The 25244-nt window shown below is 42.3% G+C and overlaps 1 protein-coding gene across 3 annotated transcripts in view; it reads right to left on the bottom strand.

Annotated features, from left to right (window-relative positions):
- CFAP61 (cilia and flagella associated protein 61) overlaps window positions 1-25244 on the bottom strand; it is a 279904-nt gene that overhangs the window by 103431 nt on the left and 151229 nt on the right. For all 3 annotated transcript variants that reach the window (XM_019462387.2, XM_019462391.2, XM_053890470.1), the window contains one exon: window positions 11451-11578. In XM_019462387.2, coding sequence (XP_019317932.2) covers window positions 11451-11578 — 128 coding nt within the window. The remainder of the gene's footprint in view (window positions 1-11450; window positions 11579-25244) is intronic.

The raw sequence follows: 25244 nt of genomic DNA, 5'->3' as shown, positions 1-25244 counted from the left end.
ATTGTTCAGAACAATGACAAAAATGTTTACCAAATTACAGTAAATCCTAGCTCAAGACAGCTATTTAACTTAACTGCTATTTAAATAGTCAAAAAATAACTCCGATCTGATTCAGTCTTTTTTTTTTTTTTTTTTTTTTTTTTTTTTTAACATTTTTTATTTATTTTTGGGACAGAGAGAGACAGAGCATGAACGGGGGAGGGGCAGAGAGAGAGGGAGACACAGAATCAGAAACAGGCTCCAGGCTCCGAGCCATCAGCCCAGAGCCTGACGCGGGGCTCGAACTCACGGACCGCGAGATCGTGACCTGGCTGAAGTCGGCCGCTTAACCGACTGCGCCACCCAGGCGCCCCCTGATTCAGTCTTAATGCTATCACATAATGTCACAAAATTAATGGTGACATGCTATAGATGGAACCTAAAAGTTGGGAACTCCCAATACCAAAAGAAAAATGGAGGGCAAAACAAGTCAAAATATTTATAAGTTGTTTAAGAGAATTTACCAGGTTCTCCCTGAAAAATGGTTAACTTTCTTCAGCAATATTATTTTGTTTAGCTCACAAAGAGATTTGTTTGACAATGTCCTTGGCCACTTCCTGTTTGTTGTCTTAGTAAAAATAGCCCAACAGCTGCATCCATGGCCTCCTGGCTATCAGTAGTGGCACACTCGGACCTCCAGGGGGAGACCAAAGAAAGAGAGACCTGAAGAGGGTGGGGTCAAGGATTCTGAGCACTTCTAAAAGTGGGGGAGTGTTCATGGGGCAAAGAAGTAGTTCAAATCTCTCTCCCTAACCTTTTTTCTCTCTTCTCTTTGGTGCCATATTGCATGGCTCTCCTATTCATGGGAGCCCCAGTAGGAACCAGGGTGGGGCCTGGAGAAAGGGGCCAAGAAGCAAATCTCAAACCTGCCTGAATCCAGGCTTATGTCCTGGGACAAGGATCTAGAATCAACACTGAACCCAACAATGTCTGTTTGCCGGTGCTTTGTGAATTCTTCAGGGACCCTTCAGGGGAGGGGGTGGTGGCCAGGGTAAGGGACTGGGGGTGGGGGGAGGGAGAGGGGAAGGAAGGTATGGGGATTCAGGAACTCAGATGAAAAGCTTGTGTATCTCTGCATAAAAATAACACATAAATCCTAACTGAAAAAATGAAAATGAATGTAATGTTTGAAATGGTCACTTAACGAATAAGAATAAAATTTGGAAGTCTGGCAAAACAAACTAAGATGAAATTGGATTTTGCTTTATAATTTACGGGAAATGATTATGTACATAAGAGTAAAAATGTTACACATTTGTACTCTGATCATATTTTTATATACATGGAGCATATAGAAGATGTAAATACTAAGACAGCAGCTATGAAAGACCAGCTGGAAAGCCTCTGCACACAAGAGATGGCAAAATGTAAGACACCAATCAATCAGTTCCCTAAGACTGGAAAGGAGCATTGTGGGGATCCAAAAGTGATGAGGTCACTTGTGGAGGTGTGGAGTGGGGATAAGGACAGGTTTGCTGCTTGGGGCAAATGCTCGTGGTTACAAGGCTTTATAGACACCACATGGTCAGGTTTCCTCATGCATGGCATTTATATATTCTTGAACCTTTATTCTTAATGGTGATAGTTTAAGCATGAAGTATATGAGATGCTTTCTACTAGGTCCAATTTAGTGTGTAAATACTATGATATGGGGTAATGACTTCAGCTATGTCATGTTTAATGATAAGTTAATAATTATGCCTAGTAAGTAAGCCCTGAAGTAATGATATGACATAGAAGTTATATATGATTTGTTGAGAATTAGAAAATGTGGTTTGGAAAACAAGCTCATAAAAACAGGTTAATTACAATGAGCAATTATAGGGGGAAATAAGTTTCCTTACATATAAGAGCTGCCAATTTTGAGGAAATGTCTACACAAATGGTTACTATACCCAGGTGCATGTTAGAATTACCTGGGGATTCTTAAAAATACATATTCCTGGAATTGTAGCATCAGGAATAGGGGCCCAGGAAACTCTTTTTATCACTATCACCTCCACCTCCACCCCCATCCCAGCCCCACCCCCACAAATAGCTCTGATGTACAGAGTTGTTAAGTCTGGAATTTTCACAATCTGTTGCTTAGAGAAAAAGTTGCTCAACATTACACTCATGTCTAGGATGCTGATCATAACATGTTTCTCCATCATTAGTTCTTAAAATAAAAGGAAACTCAGGGCTTTTTTTTTTTTTTTTTTTTTTTTTTTTTTTTTTGCACAAGTGCCTTACTATGTTGGTAAGGATTGGAAAGATTCTGGTTGTCCTTTTGAGAGAAATTATCTTCAGAGAATTTCAGTTAGGGATTAACACGGTCTCCAGAAGCCATGTGCCCAGGAACTGGCCTTGCCTTGTCTGGGTTTCAACGGTGGCTCCAAGCACTCCAATCCCCCAGAGGGTATGACTACCTCACACCTCTACAGAAGGACCATTCCCATGTCTCCAGGCTTCTTCCAACTGCCACCCAATATCAAATGCTGTACGAGAAGGGCCAGTTTGACACCTCCTTGTTCCCTCAAAGTGCTTGTAGTCACTTCTGTAATCGGTTGAAGGTACAGGGATGCAAGAAAGTGACTAGTGGATTCAGGGCTGAGTCGGGGTCAGGGAGCTGTGACTGAGTGTGTACGGTGTCTTTTGTCTTTTGGGAACTGAGGCTGCACATGAGAAAGGTGCGGACAGTAGGATGGGGACAGTTGGCATTGACCTAGTGCCACTAAAGTCCGAGTCACTCCTGGAGGGCTTGTTTAAACAAAGATCCCTAGACCCCGTTCTCCAGGTTTCTGATACAGTAGGTCTGGGGTGGGACCTGAGAATTTGTATTTCTATAACAGGTTCCCAAATGATGTCCATGTTGGTGTTCCATTTTGAGAACCACTGTTCTAGGCACAGAAAAGTGAGGGGCTCCCAGTGATTTTGGGTGCATAAGAAAGGTGGGTAGAGTTTAATATAAGTTTCAATGAAGGAAGTATATGATCCGTTAAATATTTGAGACACATAAGTAAAAAGTGAATTTTTTGTTTTGGCCTTGTTCTTTGTTTTGTTTTGTTGTTTTATTTTTTTTGTTTTTTTTTAAATTTTTTTTTAACGTTTATTTATTTTTGAGACAGAGAGAGACAGAGCATGAATGGGGGAGGGTCAGAGAGAGGGAGACACAGAATCTGAAACAGGCTCCAGGATCTGAGCGGTCAGCACAGAGCCCGACGCGGGGCTCGAACTCACAGACTGAGAGATCATGACCTGAGCCGAAGTCGGACGCTTAACCAACTGAGCCACCCAGGCGCCCCTGTTGTTTTGTTTTTAATGCAGTGGAATTCCTGGATTTGGGGTGTGGGGTGCACTCAGAGCCCCCTCAAGACGTACATGATAAACTTGAGGTTAGTGGCAAAAGAGAGGACCCAAAATATGTCCAGATTAATGTTTGAAAAGCATCCAAGTATCATGAAAGGGCTTAAGAAACATCCATTGGCAGCCCATTAGGTAGTGATGGTCAGTGGGAGCCAAAGATGTGGCCATTATGACCATGAGAGTCTTTGGTCCATAAGGGATTTCTATCCCTCAGCCTGGGTAGACAGCTAACAGGGCAGGGCATAACACCAGTTTTCTCTGCAGTCAAGCACTTTTGCAAAACAGAAACACCACAGAGCATTGGTCGGCTTGCTTGGTACTCCTGATGGTAAATCAGAGATAGTAGCCATTTTAACTGAATTTCTTTTTTTTTTTTTTAATTTTTTTTTAACATATTTATTTTTGAGACAGAGAGACAGAGCATGAACGGGGGAGGGTCAGAGAGAGAGGGAGACACAGAATCTGAAACAGGCTCCAGGCTCCGAGCTGTCAGCACAGAGCCCGACGCGGGGCTCGAACTCACGGACCACCAGATCATGACCTGAGCCAAAGTCGGACGCTTAACCGACTGAGCCACCCAGGCGCCCCTAACTGAATTTCAAGAGAGCATCTTTGCCAGACCAGGACCTCTAGCAGGGAGCAAACACATATACTGGCAAGAAACACCTCTGATTCATCCTTAATCCTCAGGGGAGAGAGTATCTTCCATATGAAGACCCTACCTCCCCAGGCTCTTCCCTCCTATTAGAGACAATGTGAGGCTCCCACAAGGAAACTAGATATGTAAATTTAATTAGTGGGGAGGTGCCAGTCTAATAAGCTTGGAGTGATAGGCTTTACCAGATGCTTTGTGTGTTATCACCTGATTTAACCCTCGTGCCAGTGTAGGAGGAGAGATTCTGGGTTCTCTCCCCATTGTACAGGTGAAGAAACAGGTTCACAGACTTTGGATGATTTTCCTGGGCCCCATCAGTCATGGGAGAGCTCTCTAACTCAGTGGTTCCTGGATCCTGACCCCCAGGGGTGTGAAAACACAGATTCCCACACCTCCCCCTGCATTTCTGATTCAATCCTTATAGGGTGGCATCTGGGTATCTGCATCTCCAACAGATCCCTAAGCAATGCAGAAGTGCTGGTCCACAGACCACAGTTTGAAAACTACTGATCTAACCTTATCTCTGTCCCAAATTAGAAATAAAGTATTTGCCAACACATGCTTTTAAGGCCACCTTTTCTTCCAGCCAAGGTTTCTGGTGGAGTACACTGGATCCTCTTTAGAGCTACAAAAATGCCTGGGAAGAGAGGTGGCCTTGAAAACCTCTTGACACAGTCTTCTTATCTAGCCTTGCTTTTTCTCTGCCTTCATCTCTGCCCCTGTATTTCACCAAAGGACAACTGAATATTAATTAAGAACAAGACTAGGGGCACCTGGGTGGCTCAGTTGGTTAGGCTCAGGTCATGATCTCACAGTTCGTGGGCGTCAAGCTCTGTGCTGACAGCTCAGAGCCTGGAGCCTGCTTTGGATTCTGTGTCTCCCTCTCTGTCTGCCCCTCTCTGCTCACACTCTGTCTCTTTCTCTGTCTCCAAAATAAATAAACATTTACAAAAAAAAAAAAAAAAAAAAAAGAAAGAAAGAACTGACTAAAGAAATTGGGATGGTAGGGAGCCTACCTATATCAACTGCAAAAGGTTCTCCCACCCCACTGCTTTCCTGTTCCTGTCTGCCTGGGGACATCTTTTGACCATGGGAGCTGGAGGGACAGGCTGGAAGAACAGTTCAGGGTGACCATGTGACCAGAAGGACAGGAACTGGTGGGTAAATACCGCAGCTTCCTCACACAAAGAGGGGCCAATCTCCATTGTGTCCTTTGAAGGGTCCCAGTATAGGATTGAGTCTCAGTTGCCCACAGCAACCTGCTGACAAATGCTTTTTGGGGGTGTTGCTGACTTCCCTCCCTTTCCCACCTCACCACCCTGCTCTCTCAGGTGATTTCCTGGGATGGCCCCCAAATAAACTGCTTGCATCCACATTCTTTGTTTTCAGCTTTTGAAGGAATTTAACCGAAGGCAGGTGCCGACATCATCATTTGAAAATGAAACAATAGTAGAGGGTGGAGACAGAGTGCGTGAGTTTATTACTCAGTTGACACCTGTGGTTATGTTTTTGTGATCATGAAGAATACATTCCCTAATTAACATCCTTAGCCTCAAAGAATCATGAAAAAAACCCACAAAAAATGACAATGAGCTGATCCCAAAAACGGCCTAATATTGCTCAAAGAGTCTTGCTTTTCTTTTGTTCTGAGTCTCTAAAGTGGTGAAGGTAGGAGATAAGAAGAGTTATCCTGAAATGAACAGGAGTGGATAATTTCAATAAATGAAGATTTTTTTCATTTATAATTAATTACATTTAAATACTGGATTCAGTTAGGAAACTCGATTGTGATTCACAACACCAGGGAGTCTGGTCATTATTTTCCAGTGGCAGAATGTCAGGTCTTTCTGCCTGGGAAGGCCAGACCCTCTGAGCTTGACACGTAGCTGTCCCTACCCTCCCCACCCCACTCCAGCCACAAGACGGGCCTCCGTATGGGCTCCTGACAGGTCCCATTGTGATGCCAACACAACAATACGGCAAGACGCGGCCTGCCCAGTCTGCCTCCTCCCCAGGCACCTCGGAGGGCAGCGCTGCACGTGCCACGGGCCTGGCCGCCATGCTGCATTTGCCCTCGTCTCAAAAGGACAATCAGGGAGAGCACATGTCCATCCGTTCATGGGGCCGAGACCAACAGTAGAGAACAATGGCAGTCACCAACCTGTTCACTGGGGTTTAGCTCTGAGCTCAGCAAGTAAGCACTATTTAATTAGTCACCTAATTAGTGACAGGCCACACTGAAGGTTTCAGATGTCCTCAGACAAACGTAAAGATAAAAAAGTCTAATTAAGCTGCAAGCGCTGGGCTGGCTGCTGCCAGATCCCACAGCTGTGCCGGATATGCAGCCCCATAACAGGAGACCTGGTCATCCGGGCACAACTGCGGCTCTGCAAACGTGACCTCCTCAGTTCAAGCTATTCTTAGTGGCCCCCACGCACCCAACCTGATGAGGGATCCATGTTTAGGTAGAAAATCAGAGATTTTACCCCTTGATGAGATTCTTTGGGTTTGTCTTTGTTTGTTTGTTTGTTTGTTTTGTGTTTGTTGAGAAAACTCTTTGTGGTGGTAGAAGTGGAAGAGGTGGGCCTGGGCCCTCCCGCCCACCAGCGCTTTCTGTGAATCCAAGTGTGTGTTTCTCTAGGCGCACAAAGGGTTGTTGGGATACCACCCGGGGCTGCTTTCAGTCACTGTCATCCCAGGATGCCACTGCAGGCTCCTCAAGAGATTCTTTACCTCAGAATTTAATTAGGAAGGATTTTAAAACAATGGATTAAAAGGAGCTGCTCCATAATTAGGAGTAAATAATGTAACACACTGAAGCAGGGAGACACAAGAGCTGAAACAGAATAAACCAGTAACTGCTTCAGCTCAGTGAGTTCGTGCCCTAGAGATAGCGAAGAAACCGTTCTGTGTAATTTGTTTGGGGGGGGGGTGCTATCTACTTGGGACACTGTCTGGGACAGGGCCTGGGGCTCTGCATTGCTAGCGAGCTCCCAGGTGATGGTGACGCTGCTGTTCCACCGGCCACACTATAAGAAGGACGTGAAACGTAAGACGAGTTCACAGACCTGGTTCCCACCCACCCTTTTTGGGGTATGGCATTTCTCCTTTTCTCTTTAAAAAATGATTTTGGAGTACTTCAGCGGAAAGCTTGAAGTATTCAAAGCATGACATTTTGGGGGTTCGGCAGAGAGGGACTTCATGCATGAGGTGGCTGGTGAAAATATAACCTCTTAACATTTTGCGGGAAAGAGCCTCCTGCTCTCTGAAAAGAGCTTTCAGACTTCGTTGCAAAGCTCTCCTCCAGGAAATAGTGTTTCCCTGACAGGTGATAGATGCTCACCTCCAGGCCTGGCTGTGAACCAAGAAGATGAAGTTCCTTTTAGGCCTCAGATAAGATTGGTGTTCCTTGGGTGACAGATCTTTGGGCTGGCAGGACCATGGGAGTCCCTGCCATGACCTCAGCACAGTGAGGAAGACAGGCCATAGCACTGATTGGCAGCAGAAGGGGGCTGACAGCTGAGGCCAGGTTCTTTCTGCTTTTCCCCATGATTGGGTATAAGTATTTCATATATGAAATACTTATACTGTCCAAGCCAAGAACATTCATTCCCAAAGAAGTGGGGCAGCCAAGTGAACATGACCTATCAATCATGAGAACCATAATTTAAAAATAGTTCAGGTCCATCATGTGAATGTCTTGGGATGCTGAAGAACCTAAATAATTCACAATAAAATGTCTTAAGAACTGCCTTTCCCTTCCAATTCACTGCCCTCTACACCATAGGATAAGTGGGGGTTTCCTCCTCTTCATGCCCTACACCAAGTAAGTTCCCCTGGTCCTGACTCGATGCCAGCTGTTGGTCTCCTACTCAGCTCCTGGTGATCACCATGGAAATCCATGCCCTGGCAGGGAAGGTTATCAGGAAAGGCCAGGATATGCATGTGGCTTGAGCTCACATAGGGTGAGCCATAGGGTGGGGTGTTGGGGCCCAAACACATTCCCTCCTGGGCTCCTCTTGGAGTTTCTTGGACACAGTATCCTGAGAAGATAAATGCATATGCCCTGGGGCACGGGGAACAAATGAGCTGAGGCTCACCCTGACCCTGAGTTACCCTACACCCCCACCCTTCTCCGTCAGCCAGTCAGGAGCCTCAGGAAGCCTGACAGAGTTTGCAGGAAGCTGTGAGAGCAGGGCTACCGCTCTTTAGCTCAGCCCTGTTAGACTGAATAGGGGTGGAAGGGTGGGAGCACCCCAAGGGATACTGGTATGTGTCCCTAAGAAAACACTTGTCATACATGTCACTGGGAACCAGGGGCCCAGGAGACCTTGACCGGGTAAGGACATGAAGATGCAGGGGGACCCACAGGCCTGACAACCAGAGATAAGGTGTGTCTGTGCAGATGTAACTGGATGGGTAACAGCAAAGGACCAGATAGAATGCTTTACCAAAAAAAAAAAAAAAAAATTGAAACATCATGTTCACTATTCCCCCCTTGCATAGAGCCTTGTCCTACTATATTAGTTGATGACTAAGGGCAAATCCCTTCGGCTCCCCCAGTAGCACCTTAGCACTTGAGGAAAGAAGGATGTAACAAGGGGTAAGAATTTGTACAAGGATTGCCTTTGGTGTCCTTTGAAGAGGACAAATGCTTTCTAATTTTTTTGCATGCACACAACACGAGGACAAAGGGTTGTCTGTTTAGATTCCAGATGACAGGATTATCAGGCTTTCTGGAAAAAGAGGTTGCTGTACTGGGCCTCAGATGGGTTTTGCAGGAACTGAAGTGCCTCAGCTGAGTCTGATAGTGTGGTGCAGGAACTCAGGAGGGCAATTTTTCTAAATCTTGCCTCTAAAATCTGGATTCAATCCTCATTGGGGGTCAGTGTCTGGTGATCACTTCCATTTCATTTCGGGTCAAATCATTTATAACATCTAGTTCAAATGCAGTTAAGCTGGTAAGTAAAATATGCAGTAGGTTACTATGGTGATTGCTAATTTAAAATAATTAGGGAAAATAATGAGAAAACTATTTCCTCTGTGAAGGATTCAAGATCCGTAAACTGATACCAGTCTATTTTTAGTATACGTAATCTGTAACGATGACAGAGAACTGTGAGTACTTTAAAATGCTTTAAAAAGGTCTGTCTGATTGAGGAATTTAATCAACCAAGTACTTATATCCAAATTTATTCTTGTCTTTATTAAATCTAAGTTGATTCCACAAAAAGAAAATGATATGTATATATCTTAATGTAATCATTTAAAATAAGACCATGACTAAGTATGTAGCTGAATGAAGATTTCAGACCTGTTTCTGGTAACTTCTTGACTACTATTTCACAAGTCCACACTGATAAATCACTCAGAAATGGTCACATATGACTTGCTGCTCAGAGTCTTAGATGAAGAGACCCCTCAGAATGAGGAGAGCCCTAAAACTGTAGTGTGGCACACATGGGAAAATGGATGTTCCTGGGTGCTTCTCATTATTTCTTTCTTGCAATGAAAGATTGCTATAGACTGACCACAATATTTAAAGCATGTGAGCTCTGTTGCTAATTTCAATAATGACATGTGACTTATTTCTGATTAACTAGGGGTATGATCCAGATAACTGAACAAATTGGCTGGAAAGTGAAAAAAATCTTTATCTGGTTAATGTGATGTCAAATGAGCAAAGTAACCATTCGGGATTAGCTTGTCTCCTTATCAACTAAGTGCAAACACCTGGGAGGGGTCATTTTCTCCACCCCTTTCCTTGTCTAACCCTTAACCCTCACCCATCTTCTTTGGACCAGTACTTTTGCTGGCTTCTGGAGGAGTGCTAGTGGGGAGCTTTTTCCCATCTTCTGCTTATCTTTTAGCACCTACAGTTTTGAATAGGAGCTAAAATTTCTCATGTGATCCTGAGCAAGAGATTTAGAAAAAACTGGACTCTTGATTCAGGAGTCTGTGGTTCTCCAAAGCCAAGCTCTTTTAAGACATCTATGAGACTATGAGACTTTATTGGGGCACCTGGGTGGCTCAGTCGGTTAAGCATCAGACTTTGGCTTAGGTCATGATCTCACCATTTGTGAGTTCGAACCCTGCATCAGTCTCTGTGCTCGGAGTCTGGAGTCTGCTTCAGATTCTGTGTCTCCTTCTCTCTCTGCCCCTCCCCCACTTGTACTCTGTCTCCCTCTCTCTCAAAAATAAATAAACATTAAATTTTTTTAAAAAGACATCTATGAGAGTTTTTTAAAAAAAATAAATGAGCAGGGATGCCTGGGTGGCTCAGTCACTTAAGCATCCAACTCTTGATTTCAGCTCAGGTCATGATCTCACAGTTTGAGTTCGAGCTCTGCGTCGGGCTCCTCACAGCTTGGAGCCTGGGATTCTGTCTCTCCCTCTTTCTGCCTCTCCCTTGCTCTCTCTCTCTCTCTCTCTCTCAAAAAATAAATAAATAAACTTTAAAAAAATAAAAAAAAATAAATGAGGAAACCAAGTCTGAGAGAAAATGAGGTAACACATCTAGGGTTCTGCATCATGTGCTGGTGATGCCAGGCCATGAACCCAAGTTCTTGGACAATAACCCAGGGCTCTTCCTGTCAATGAGGGGCTGAAATTCATTGAGCAGATGGAGAGCTAGTCAGGGGAAGCTGAGAATTCTCGGGAATCACCTATCAGTAAAATGTGCTCTGAAAGGAAACCCATTTAGTGCTGTGAGGATTAAAAAAAAAAAAACAGCACTGAAGGGATGCGAAGGCCTCAGTCTTCCCTGGGGGGTTTTACTCTGTTCCCTGGCACCTAAAATGCAGGGTATGGAAGAAAGGTCCTGGTTTGTCTGCCATTTCAGAAAGCCTATTTGTGATGTGCAGTGTCAAAACCGGTTCCCAAATCTGCCTGATCATATGGAGCACTTGCTAAAATGTAGATCCCCAGAGCCCTCCCTGGGAGTTCCTGATTCTGTGTTCTGTGTTCCTGTCTGGTGCTGAGTCTGGGAGTCTAACAAATGCTCTAGGTGATTCTTATGATTCAACAAATGAGGGAAACACTAGTATAGACTAAGGTTGGCAAAATTCTAGAAAGGGTCAGAGTGTACGTATTTTGAGCATTGCAGGCTAAACAGTCCCTGTCACGGTCTCTCAAATCTGCCACTGTATCAAGAAAACAGAGACAACATATAAATAAATGTGACTGTGTTCCAATAAAGTTTTATTTACAAAAGCAGGTAGAAAGCCACATTTGACCCAGGAGCAATAGTTTGCCAACCCTCAGTCTAGAATATTTCACTGCTTCATCAATCCACCTAGGCAAGGTATATGGGGTGGCAAAAAAACTTCAGGTCTTTTCTTTCAAAACAACCTTTCAGGTATAGAAGAGAAGATCCTCTTTAAAAACAAACAAATAAAGTAAAACAACTCACCAAAATACCAGCGTCTCTAGGAAGGAAATTCCAACACTGGATGCACCAACCACAACAATCTTGGCATTGACAGTTATTTTCGGTTCCAATGTTAGTTTTCTATTTGTATGGTTCAAGGCGTAACCCAACTGGAATAAAAGATACAAAGAAAAAGAGAGACTTAAAGAAGATGTAGCTGAGTCTGTGCTTCCAGATTGGCAATTACGTAGAAGAGTTATTTAACCAGGACACTACTGGCAAATCAGACTAAATGCCCATGCACAGCCATGGTGAAATTTATGGAAAATAATTTTTAAGATATTAACATGAGTTTGGGAAAATACCTAATACCTAGTCTGGCTCACATAAAAATGCTTGGTTTACATAATTTTTTTCTTATTGCTGATGGATGTTTCTTACAAAACTGAGGCCCTTTATGATTAGAAACAATGAGGTAAATAATCCCACAAGAAGATAGACAAGTTGCTCCTTAAGAATCCATAGTTTTATGAAAGGTCTCAACCTTTCCTTCTGTCCAAGATCACCCTGAAAACTTGAACAACAATGAGATTACAATTGTTGGATAATTTAAGGCAAATATTAATTCTTTCCATTCTGCGTCCCTCACACCACTTAGCACAGTGCCTTGCACACATGTGTTCAGTAATTTGTAGAATGACAAACCTTAGTTGAATGACAAAAACATGTTGGATGATTAAGAGTTATTCAAACTTTCAGATGCTCTGAGGTCAAGGAGAACTCTTAGAAGAAGAGAAGGTAACTGGCGATCATTTTATTTTATTTTTTTAATTTTTTTTTAATGTTTATTTATTTTTGAAACAGAGAGAGTCAGAACATGAATGGGGGAGGGGCAGAGAGAGTGAGACACAGAATCGGAAGCAGGCTCCAGGCTCTGAGCCATCAGCCCAGAGCCTGATGTGGGGCTCGAACTCACGGACCTCGAGATCGTGACCTGAGCTGAAGTCGGACGCTTAACCGACTGAGCCACCCAGGCGCCCCTACTGGTGATCATTTTAATGCCCATGTTTGGAAAACTTTCTTGAGTTGATTTATTTGATTCACTTTCCTGCAAAGGCTTCAGTGGAAGCAGTAAATGTATGAAGGAAAGATTTACAAAGATAAAAAGAGTAGGGTATTCTTGAAAGGATGTTCTATTGTGTCGATAGTCCTTAGTTCTATTTTTTTTTTAAGTTTATTTGTTTATTTTGAGAGAAAGGGAGAGAAAGAGCATGTGGGGGAGGGGCACAGAGAGGGAGAGAGAGAGCGAGAGAGAGAGAGAGAGAAACCTGAGCAGGCTTTGCATTGTCAGTGAACCCATGAACCATGAAATCATGACCTGAGCCAAAACCAAGAGTTGGATGCTTAACAAACTGAGCTACCTAGGAGTGCTCCCTACCCCCACCTTTTTTCAGTTTGACCTTAGTTCTATTTCTAATTCATTAATTCAACATACATTTTTTAAATTTTTTTTTTTTCAACGTTTTTTATTTATTTTTGGGACAGAGAGAGACAGAGCATGAACGGGGGAGGGGCAGAGAGAGAGGGAGACACAGAATCGGAAACAGGCTCCAGGCTCCGAGCCATCAGCCCAGAGCCTGACGCGGGGCTCGAACTCACGGGCCGCGAGATCGTGACCTGGCTGAAGTCGGACGCTTAACCGACTGCGCCACCCAGGCGCCCCTCAACATACATTTTTATTTGATGTCTGGAAGAATTACAACTGACTTCTCATCAGTTACAATGGAGTCCATAAGGCAGTGGAATGACAGCCACACCAATGCACTCCACTCAGTTAAATTCTCATCACATCAGCATTAACTCATCCTACAGCTCAGAGATATTCAAATTCCAATAGACCAAATCTATTTTGAATTTTCTTAAAATCGTGAGTTACTAAGAGTTTGGAAATCCAGTAGGCTAATGGTAAAGTCCTATGTAAAGCTTGGCTCCCACTGACCTTCCAGTGCCTGAGGTAGCTTGGATGTGGCGACATGCTTTGCCATCCACCAAGGAACATGTGAAATTTAGAGGATAGAACCCTTATCTCTAGCTCTAGCTAGCCTAGCAATATGGAGGTAGAATAGGTCTTGACCCAAATAATGTAATATAATGTAATGTTTGGATATTTTAGACTCTCCATAATTAATGCTGCTGGTGCCTTTCAGCATGCTCCCACCTTTAATGAGGCACACCATGAATTCTGGAAGAGATTGAGCTTGCTCCCATCTTTAAGAGGGGACTCCAATTGACATAAACCAAGTCACATAACCATACCCTCCTTGCTCAATAATTGGCCCAGGATAGACACATGACCTATGTTGGCCTAATCAGACTGAATCCCAGGACTTTTATATGGTGGTTGAAAAAGAGAAACCTCTTGCCTTCTAGATAGTATTGGGGTATAGATGTGAAGCCTGAAATGGTATAGTCATCATGACACCAAGCAGGAAACAATTCTGGTTGAAGCTCCAACAGAATCACAAAGACATGGAACAGAAATTCCTTTCAGGGTTCTTGGGTGGCTCAGCCAGTTGAGCCTCCGACTTTGGCTTAGGTCATGATCTCACAGCTTGTGAGTTTGAGCCTCACATTGGGTTCTGTGGGGCTTGCTTTGGATTCTGTGTCTCCCTGTCTCTCTGCCCCTCCCCCACTTGTTCTCTCTCTCTCTCTCTCTCTCTCAAAAATAAATAAACATTAAAAAAAAAAAAAAAAAAGAGGGGCACCGGGGTGGCTCGGTTGAGTGACCAACTTTGGCTCAGGTCATGATCTCATGGTCCGTGGGTTCAAGCCCTGCATCCGGCTCTGTGCTGATAGCTCAGAGCCTGGAGCCTGCTTCAGATTCTGTGTGTCCCTTTCTCTCTGCCCCTCCCCCATTCATGCTCACTCTCTCTCTCTCTCTCTCTCTCAAAATAAATAAACATTAAAAATTAAAAAAAAAAAGAAACTCCTTTCACACTCTGTCTGAAACCCACACTGCCTTTGGAGTCTTCAATTATATGAGCAATAAATATCAGTCAGCTATTACCACAGTAGTGCTACATAACAAACTACCACAAAAGGCATTGGCTTAAAACAGCTGTTGTTTTTCCTCACTCATGCATCTCTGGGTTACAGTACATCTGAAGGCTGGATTCAGCTGGGTTTGGCTCCAACTTGCAGATTCCAGATTGGCCTCACATCTCCCTGTCTTTATTTTGATGAGAGATAGCTGGCGAATGTTCTTCTGGCAATGGTAGAAGTGCATAAAGTAAGACTAAGCAATACCTCTTCAGCCTGGCCAAAGCAAGTTATGGGGCTGAGCCCACTACCCATGAGATGGGGAAGGAGATTCACCTGTAGTGGGAGGAACCTCAAAGGGCAGAGCTCAGGGAGAGAGGAATAGCTGGGGAGAAGGATGCAGTCTACCACGTTTCCTCAGTTGTTTCGGACAGCTTGTTTCTTGGATATGCAACTGAAAGTTCCCTAACCTGACACATTTTCCAAATGACAATAATGAATGTATCGTTAGGGTGAAAAAATGTCTGTCCTCCAAATAAATGTCACGCTAATCTGGCCTAGTAGAATTTCCCAAGAGGGGTCGATGAGGAATTTTTTGAGAAAAGCAGTTAATTCCAGTATATGTGGGTGCCACCATGAACTGTGTTTTGATTGATTTATTTCCAAGACAGGTAGGGTGGCAGCTGATTCACACTCCAGCCAGCCTTGGGTCTGGTGGTTTACCACAAGGGAGACTGGGAGCATAGAAGTTGGTATTGATGAGAGAGTGTGGGGCAAGCTGAGGGCAAAGTACAGACTAACAGCAACCCCTCCCCCAGGGGGGATATGTACGCTATTCCTTGGACACTCCTGGCTGCCCAAGAACAGGGGGGAAGGAAAGAAAGCAAGTGGCTGACTGATAGAGATCACAGTCATGCAGGACAGGAATCTCCTTCAGTTTATAGATAACTTAGTAAAATGGAAGAAAAAGGCAATCTTATCCATAGCCTAATCTCCAGAAACCAACCTATAGACTCTGTTTCCTAATATCACCTTCATCAAGACGTAAGGGGGTTTAAGTGCTTGCCATGGAGTTGTGGGAAACAAAGGCAAATGAAAAATTAAATTTCCTTACTGCCAACAGCCCCTTGACAAGTCCTTGAAACAGGCAGAGTGACCTCCCTGTAGGAGCTCAGCTGCCTCGATGATGATACTTTGCTAGGGGCAAAAGAGCTGAACATTATGCCTGACCCCCCAGGATCCTGTGTCTCCTTAAACACATAAAAATTACTTTGCAAGCCTCATTTATCTTTAACCTCCAAGTATATGTTGGCAGTTCTAACTCCAAGCATATGGCACCTGACGTACATCTGAAGGGTCTCATGACTGAGGTTTTACTAGACAGTAATAAAAGATGTTTTCCTAACAACAGCTAGCCCCTCAAGGTCCTGGAAACCTTGCTTCCAAAATTCCTTAGAGACTTACACTGTCCCTAACCCCTCCCAACCTGAAGGTATATAATCAGTCAGTCTTCACAACCCCAGTTCAGCTCTTTCTGCCCACGGGTCCTGTCCCTGTGCTTTAATAAAATCATCTTTTTGCACCAAAGATGTCTTCAAGAATTCTTTCTTGGCTGTCAGCTCCAAAGTCCACTATCACCCCAAAACCCCCTCAGTATGATGGCATTTAATCACAGGTCCAATTAACAGACTTAAAATGCCAGCATCTTGACAGAGGTCAGAACTCCAAGATTCCTTCCACAGGGGTATGTTCAGACATTCCCCTCTGCTATCTGGAAGTGCACATTAACACTGAAGCATAGGCAGTAATGAAATTCCCTGGTAAAGAATTATAACCCATTTATGAAATAGCTCCTGTATCAATGATACAAAGGCGGCTGGGGAACAGAACAGAATGGTTTTTGTTTCCCACACAATAGCTTTAACACCAACAGCTGCCAGGCCTCAGAAATCACCTTTCTAACTGCTGAACACGTAAAGTGGCCTCAGGGGTGTCAAGAGTTAGCCATCAGTACCAATGATGGTAGGTGTCTCGGGAAAGTGATCAGGCATCACAATGATTTTCAGTAAGCTAGTTTTGTGTCCAGGCTTTAATTAAAAACATATTCATCATCAGGTATGGTGAAGTGACCTGAAAAAACCACATTTTTCTTTTGTTAGGGTAGATGGTTTTTAAATACCTTGAAAAAAATTCTTCCCAGCCTGGAAATGTCTTTCAGTGATGACCGCAAATTAAGATGGCTTCTGCTGCTTTATAAAGGGTTTATTTTGCCCATAAGCAGGAGTACCATTTTTTGAAGGAAAGCAGAATATTTCCTCCCTTTAGATTCCTTCAAGCCACAGGTTTCCATAGCAAAAAAACCAAAACCGAAAACAAAAAAAAAAAAACAAAACAAAATAAACCATACCATCAGGTATGGAAGATCCTCTAAGTCAAGCCAGCTTTTCCTTTCTTTGTCTGAAGATCCACCGAAAACGCCCAACACACTGGAGACCTAATTTTTTATTCTTGCTTTTTAATTTTCTTAATAGTGAAATAAAAATAAAGCTTTATCTACTGGCTTATATTTTATAGACAGAAATTAAATGTGCCTTGTGATAGTAAGTCATTTCAAAGATAAAACAGAGGAAATTCTGTAAGCTATTTAACTACATACCACACTGGTGATGACAATATGGGTGAGAAATCAGGTTCTTACCTCCATGTCTTGTGAAGACACTTATAATTCTTTTTTCTAATGATACTAGGTTAGCATTTTTAGACAAATGGATTATTTTATTTTATCTTTTATTTATTTTTATTTTTAGAGACAGAGAGAGTGCAAGTGTGCATGCGCAAGTGGGGGAAGGACAGAGGGAGAGAGAGAATCTTTTTTTACAAAAATGTTTATTTTTGAAAGAGAGAAAGAGAGCACTAGACGGAGAGGGGCAGAGAATCTTAAGCAGGCTCTGCGCTGTCAGCACAGAGCCCCATGAGGGTCTCGAATTTACAAGAGATCATGACCTGAGATGAAATCAAGAGTCCGACACTCAACTGACTGAACCACTCAGGCAGCTGGAGAGAGAGAATCTCAAGCAGGCTCCATGCTCAGCACGGAGCCGGAAGTAGGGCTTGATCCCATGACCCTGGGAACAAGACCTGAGCCAAAATCAGGAGTCAGACACTTAACCAACTGAGCCACCCAAGCACCTCTAGGGATAATTTTAAATGTAGAGATCAACATGTATCCCAGCATGAAGGAATACAACACCTATTATGGTATATACACAGACCTTCTAAGGCTAAAAGAAATGTTCCTTGAAATTGACCGTGAGTCCCATAATGAGTTTAAAATACAGACTTTCCGTTCAGTCCCAGACAGGAGAGGAAAGAATATTATGGGATTTTCCTGGTAGAAAATTCTAGAGCTGAGCTTGAGGTGGGGAGGGAAATGACAACAAAGATCATGTCAAGGGGGACAGGAGTTGAGATGAGAAAATAGGGAACAGAAATGGGCACAAGTTTAAGTTGTGACATATTTGTCTGTAATTTCCTGTGAGCTTCCGAAGCGCAAGACTTGTCCGTGAATGAGCCGTCAGAGGAGGTTTTGGTTGCTCTTATTAATTTAGTTGGTTTGTTTGCTGCCCTCCACTGAGACAGTTTGCTTCCTGAAGTCAGGAACTACATTTTTGTTTTTTGAGGCATTTGTTTTCTTTGGGTTCTGATTTGCTTATTTTATCTAAATGATTCCTGCCATACATTTTTAGAGATTCAATAAATGGTAAAAGATATATTAACTTTCGGTATAAAATAATATACCATATACCAATATACCATAAAGATAATGGTAAAGATATATTAACTTTTTCATGAGCCCTTCTTAAAGAGTACTGACATGATTTCCACTGATTGAAATTATTTTAGTTGGCTCTTTGCCAGTTGCTTAAATGAGCAAACAAATGATTTAGACATAATCAGAACTACTTGGGATTCAATCTGATCTTTTTACTAAAAATGATGTTGATGTACACAGTCAGTTGAATTTATGCCCTGATTCACATACAGTTACCAAGAGACCTTAAATTCATAGTTTGGAGTTTCATGCATATTTGTTAACTATTTTGTGTTAAAATTAAAACTAAAATTTGTGTTAACTATTTTGTGTAAAATTGCTCAAAATGCAATTTTGTCTGATAGACTTTAGTTCTGTGTTTCCACATCCGGTTTGGTTTCTCTTATGCACTTACTTAGAATGAGTTAGAATGACTACAAAAGCATTATTAAAACTCAATTTCAGTAATAGATCCCAAATCAGAAGTTACTGAAATTACAAATAGGCCAATAAACTAGGAAGCAGTCAAAATAAATATAAATGATGCTACATAATAAATGCAAGGTTCATACTAAAATGGAATATGATAATGTCTATGGTGAATTTTTTTCTAATGATACCATTTCATTCGGAGGTTATGTTCAACTTCCAGGATCATTAGACATGGCACCATTAGCCCGGTGGCAAGGTTTGGGCTTGTTTTCTTAATTCTGCTATTGGTTGAAATTCTGAGCCTCTTTTCCTTAAATATCAGTTTCCTCAGGTGTAAAATGGAAGTAAATTACACAAACCTCTGCCTTCCTCAGCAGGCAAACATGGGAACTATTCATTAAACAACATCTACAAATACTTTGAGCTTTTCAGGCAAAGATGTTACACAAGGTAAAATTGCACATCCTCTCTCCCATCTGCAATATGAAAGGCAAATCTTCGAAAAACACATTTTAAAAGGGCAAAACAATGAGCTCAATTTTCAGCTCCACACCCATGTATATATATTTTTCTCACAGAAAGCTTCCAAAGACTTCAAAGGGAGCTCTGTCCATGCAAGGAAGTGGAAGATGGGGAGATCCAAAGCCATTAGGAATAGAATTTCTGAAATTCTTAATAGGCCTCCTTTTCCTTCATAAATGTAATTTTTTTTCTTATACTTCTGTATTCCCTTTTTTTCTCTTTTTGAGGCTCTTTGTTTCCCAATATGATCAAAATAAATGACAGATTGATTATCAGTGTCAGTTTCAAATTTCAAAGTTCACAAGTTACCCTCTTTGGGGCAAAGTATTGCCATTATTTACCAAATAAAGAAAGGGTAGAGAGGAACAGATATGTAAAAGAGAACTAATAAGTGAGAAATCACTTCCACAGATACAAACTACAATTTTGGAAAGCCTTTCAGCTAAAATCATTAGAAGTGTTCAAGAATCTGATATGAACACCAATGCCAATATCCTGACAGAGCAAGAAAAAACTGTGAAGAAGATGCTATGATTTTGAGCCTTGCTTTATGAAGGATTCTCTTAACTTTCCCAACACTTTTTGTAGCCCAAGCACTTCAGAAAAATGTGAACTGCCTATGGTATCTGTTGAGAGCAATGATAACCCAAGGACACTTTCTCACTTGCATTCTTTTTTTTTTTTAAGTAGGCTCCATGAACAGCATGGAGCCCAACATGGGGCTTGAACTCACAACGGTGAGACCAAGATCTGAGCTGAGATCAAAAGTCAGACCCTTAACTGACTAAGCCACCAAGGCACCCCTCTGGGTTGCATTCTTTTTTTTTTTTTTTTAATGTTTATGTATTTATTTTGGGAGAGAGAGAAGGTGGGGGGGAGGAGGAGAGAGAAGGAGAGTGAGAATCACAAGCAGGCTCTGCACTGTCAGCACAGAGCCCGACATGGGGCTCAATCCCACAAACTGTGAGACCATGACCTCAGCTGAAACCAAGAGTTGGACGCCTAACCCACTGAGCCACCCAGGCTCCCCTGGCTTGCATTCTTAGCATGATAAAGAGCATACCCCAAATCATGCTACATGGGCAGAGTGGGCTGTGGTTAGTGAATGATCTACTCCAGGTACACTCTAGGCACTCATGAAATATGTGGGAGGCGAATGAAGCCCTCTGCAAAGTTATTAGTTAATACTACCCATGAAGAATTGTTGTTTAAATAATTATATATCTTTAATTTCTTTACATTCTTCATATTATCCAGGGCAGACAGTGGGAGCATAATAGATTCTTGTGGCATTCTCCCACATAGATTGAATCCTACCTGAAAGAAAGAGGATTCCTGTATAAATTAGGGTTGGGCTTGACTGCCTACAACAGAAAACCTAGCTTAAACAGAAAATAGCTTTAACAGGATGGAAGACAATTTCTCTTTTACGCAAAGGGAATCTGGAAATATGAAGTCCAGGGTTACTGAGTACCATAAACTTATCAAAGATCCAGACTTTTACCTGCCTAACTCCCCATCTTAGTGCAAGGTTTCCATCCTCACAGATGGCCCAGGATGGCTGCTGGAGATCAGACATCACATCCCCACTCCAGGTAGCAGAAAGAAGAGAAGGGGGAACAAAAAAGGAGCCTCCCTCCTAGCTGAGCCACTCCCTTTAAGCGTCCTTCCCAGAATTCCCATTCCAACTACATCTGCCTCCATCTCAGTGGCCAAAACTGAATCATATGGTTATGCCTGATGCAAGGGAGGCTGGGAAAGAGTTGGGTGCAATGCTGCCTTGGATAAAATCGAGGTTCCATTATTAAGTCTAAAGGGAGCAATGGCTATTGGGGGCAACCTAGTGGCCTTTGCCATAGTTCCTTAAACTGCTATAATACATTGCATAAACTTCTTCAACTTGCATTTTTCTTATATTGCTCTTATCAACTCCATCTGTACCAATCCTTTGTACACCCTTATTCCTCATCTGGATATTCTCATTATTTTGCAAACATTATAAAAAGTGAAAATCATTGCCACCCTATGGCACTCGCTTGTGGCCATTCTTACACATTTACATTAGAAGAAAAGTGTTTTGGGAGTTGAGTTGAGTGACCTTTACTGGATTTCATCGATTCTAGGAGGCACATTTTTTTCACATCTTGGCATCCCTGAAATCAACCTCACAGTCAATATCATCTTAATCACTGCAGTCAGCAGGCAGCGGCAGTGACACAATTCCTTTCCTGGGTGTGGGTGACTTGTTCATGGCTATTCACTGGCATAACTTCCAGAGAATCCTGTGTGTTATGTGTGCAACTGCTACTGACAATGTCTTCAAAAAGACTGCAGCATGATTTGGCATTAAAATGAACACTTACTGTGTTCCCATAAAGGCCTGAAAACTGAACGGCAGGGTGCAAATTTGATATTAGTGAATCAAATATTAGTCATTGGAGGAATGGCTGTCATTCCATATTTTCTTGCAATGCAGAAATCAAGTGCTTTATAGGAGCAAATAAAGGATGACAGATACCCACAAGTAGATACCTGTGTTACATTTGTTACTGAGACACCGGCAAAAGTTTTATTCCCATCACATAGCAAACAGTGCAATTGAAGGAAATGTAAATTGCCTCTCTTCTCTGAATAGATGAAAGAAATTTCAAAGCAATGAGATTTATATGACTGATTCATATTCTATTCAGGACTCCCATTAAAACATTGTGTCATAGCTTAATTTGCCATTTTTTTTTCCTTCATGGTACATAAAATAAGGTACAATTTATAAATGATAATGTCTTAGATTTGATAAATTGATTTACTTGTTTTTAATTAAGTAACTGCCCCTGACAAGCAGCTCATAAAATCATTAAAAGTTTGATTGCGTTGGGGCACCTGGGTGGCTCAGTTGGTTGAGCAGACTCTAGATTTCAGCTCCGGTCATGATCTCACAGTTTGTGAGTTTGAGTCCTGCATCAGGCTCTTTGCTGGCAGTGCAGAGCCTGCTTAGAATTCTCTTTCCTCCCACCCTGTGTCTCTCTCACTCTCAAAATGAATAAATAAACTGCAAAAAGAAGTATTATTGCTTTGATGCATACATGAGCATTGGCAAGGGAGATCCACTGATGGTTTTTCAGAGACACAAGATTCACTGATCCCCAATGTCAGGCACACTGGCACGTGTACCACGATAACCTCAAATGGCTCCATATCCCTTCCTTCCTACCTTGAGTCATGTCACATGTTTATTTTTTTTTAAATTTTTTTAATGTTTATTTTTGAGAGAGAGAGAGAGACAGACAGGCAGAGTATGAGCAGGGGAGGGACAAAGAGTGAGAGAGGGAGCCATAGATTCTGAAGCAGGCCCCAGGCTCTGAGCTGTCAGCACAGAGCCCGACGCAGGGCTCGAACCCACGAACTGTGAGATCACGACCTGAACCGAAGTTGGACGCTCAACCGACTGAGCCACCCAGGCGCCCCTCATGTCACGTGTTTAGAAATGTCCCCAGAGCCTCTGCATCACCTTAGTTGAATCTTGTCTGGCATGTTTCAGCTACTTGACACTCCAGGTATCATCTTTCATACAGTGTCCCCTACAAAGGGAAGAAATGACTTCTCCAGTGTGAACACACAGGGAAAGGCAGGAATGAAGCAAATCCCTGGCAAGGAAATGGTTTGCAGGATCAATAACCTGATCCTGTATTGTTTTCAAAGCACAAATTACTACTACAGTGCATAGGTCTCTCTTGAGAAACTTCATTGCTGCTTAATTATTCTCAATTTCTATATCTCCATGAAAGACCCACTTGTGATAAAATAAAATGAAGGTATGGCCTCAAAGGTTTTGCAAACACTCAAATTCAAAAGTGAAGGAAGGCACTCCTCCTGTTAAATAATGCCCTTCTGGAGTGATGACATTCTCTTTTATGTATCTGAAGACAAGAATGGTCCTCCAGGTATTAAATGAAAATTGCATATCTGAATGTGTTTACAATAAAGAATTTAACTCTGAATGTCTTAATAATTAGGCAAGGAATCAGAAAAATAATCTGTGATAAATTTTCTTGAGATTTTTGTTAAATTAAAAAAAAAGTTGTATTGTTTGTTGTTTTCCTTTTCTAAAAAAGTAAGAGTGAGGGTTATGGAGAATGTATGGGGTATCATCCATCTGAATACTACTTGCTTAAAGAAAGAGGACCTCCAGTCATCCTCTTTCCATTCCACATCATAAAGGATGGGACATGTAGCTTATCAGGGATGCCTGAACAGTTGATACTTAGCCACTGGCTTGAAAATATTTTGCACTTAATATCATGGAAGTAGACTGGAATCTTCCCTCATACCTACAGAAGGAACTTACATATACATAGCAGAGAGTTACAATGTCACAGAGTCCTGTCCCTAGTCAGAGAAATAATTAGAAAAAGTATTCGTATAAAATTCCAAAGCCAGTCTAACTTGGTGGAGAAGGCAGGTGGATACGTGGAATGATTCTGAGGGCATTAAGATAAGCCCATTCAGTATCCTGCTGCCTGAAATTCTGCCATCAAAACTTTAATGTAGAGCTTAATGCAACAATGTCAACTCAACAAATACACATTGAGCATCTACCATGTGCCAAACACTGACCAGTGTGCTGAGGTAAGAATGAGGCATGGTTCCCATCTTTAATTCTCATTAAGTCAGATGACAGACCTATAAACAAATAAAATACAGTATATAAAATGCAGTGATAAGGGTAATGTGTCAGGAAGCTATTGCTGTGTAACAAACCAACCCAAAACTGAGTGAATCGAAAGAACAAACATTCTTTAGCTCAGGTTACTGTGGGCCAGCAGTATGGGCTGTGCTGAGCTAGGCAGTTCTTCTGGACCCAGCTGGGAGGCTGTCGGATCAGCTGATGTTTGGGTGGTCTAGGATGGCAAGGAAGTCTTCTTACATAAAGTGCTGGCTGAGCTGGATTTGAAAGGATCAATATGTCCAGATGGACAAGGGAGAGAACAACTTTCTGGATGAGAGGTGAAAAGCCAGGACAAGGGTCTGCAAGGGTGACACATCCCACTGAAATACAGATCAGTCTTTACTGATGCATTTTCAGGTGATGTCCCGAGAAGGCAGGATGGTCCTGCCTGGACAATACAGGAAGCAGACACAGAAGGGGATGCAAGGAGTGGAGCAGGGGTCTGGAGAGGAAGCTAGGAGAGAAAGCCAATGACCAACTGTGTTCATGCTGCCATCTCCCACCTTTGGACACAGAATAAGATGAGAACTTTCTATTTGTTCTCCCAGGGGATAAGCTGTTTGCTCAGGTTGAGTACCTGGATATTTGCACTGCTGGTTTAGGCCTCGGGTTCATTTGTTAGGAAAATGACACCTGTGGAGGAGAAGTCATTTTCCTGAGCATCTCTGTCCAAGTGAGTGCTGTTCCACAGATACAGCTTTTCAATCTTGCTGTCTCCCCAACATTTCTTTATTTTCACCCCTGGTTCTTTTCAACACGGCCTGCATGTCCTGACTCTAATTTTCGTTTGGAAGGTGTGCCTTCAAGCATGTTTTCAGTCTTTCAATTAGGCTCATTATTCCTGTTGACATCCAATTGTATCTCTGGGTGAGTCTGAAGAAATTAAGCATATCTCTTTCATCTCAAAGCAAACAATGGTTTGTATTCTTTTTCACATGACTTTAAAATTCTGCACACCAAAATGTTCATTGGACTTTTTTGTAAGAGCAATGCACAATGATTGTTTTGAAGGAAGAAGCCTTTCTGAACATTCCTGTGGAGAATGCTAAGGCTAAAAACAAAGTTCAAAGGAATTTGGTCAGAATCAATGATTCAAGGGAAGGACTTGCAGGAAGGAAGACAATAAATCCAGACTCTTTTTAAATTGAAAAGAAGAGGGCTAGGCAGAAACCTCATCAGGAAGAAGCTGAAATACTATAAATGGGAGTGGCCACTGCCCAATTAAAGTAGAGAGATATTTTAATAAAACACAGGGAGGCTAATCTCAGTCATTCAGATACTTCATATCAGAGCAGGGAAAGTAAAG

The sequence above is a fragment of the Panthera pardus genome, unplaced genomic scaffold (assembly GCF_024362965.1).
Source record: "Panthera pardus isolate Hobbes unplaced genomic scaffold, ASM2436296v1 HiC_scaffold_25, whole genome shotgun sequence".
NCBI lineage: Eukaryota > Metazoa > Chordata > Mammalia > Carnivora > Felidae > Panthera > Panthera pardus.
The sequence above is the reverse complement of the archived record's forward strand: the minus strand, read 5'-3'. Positions and strand labels throughout refer to the sequence as shown.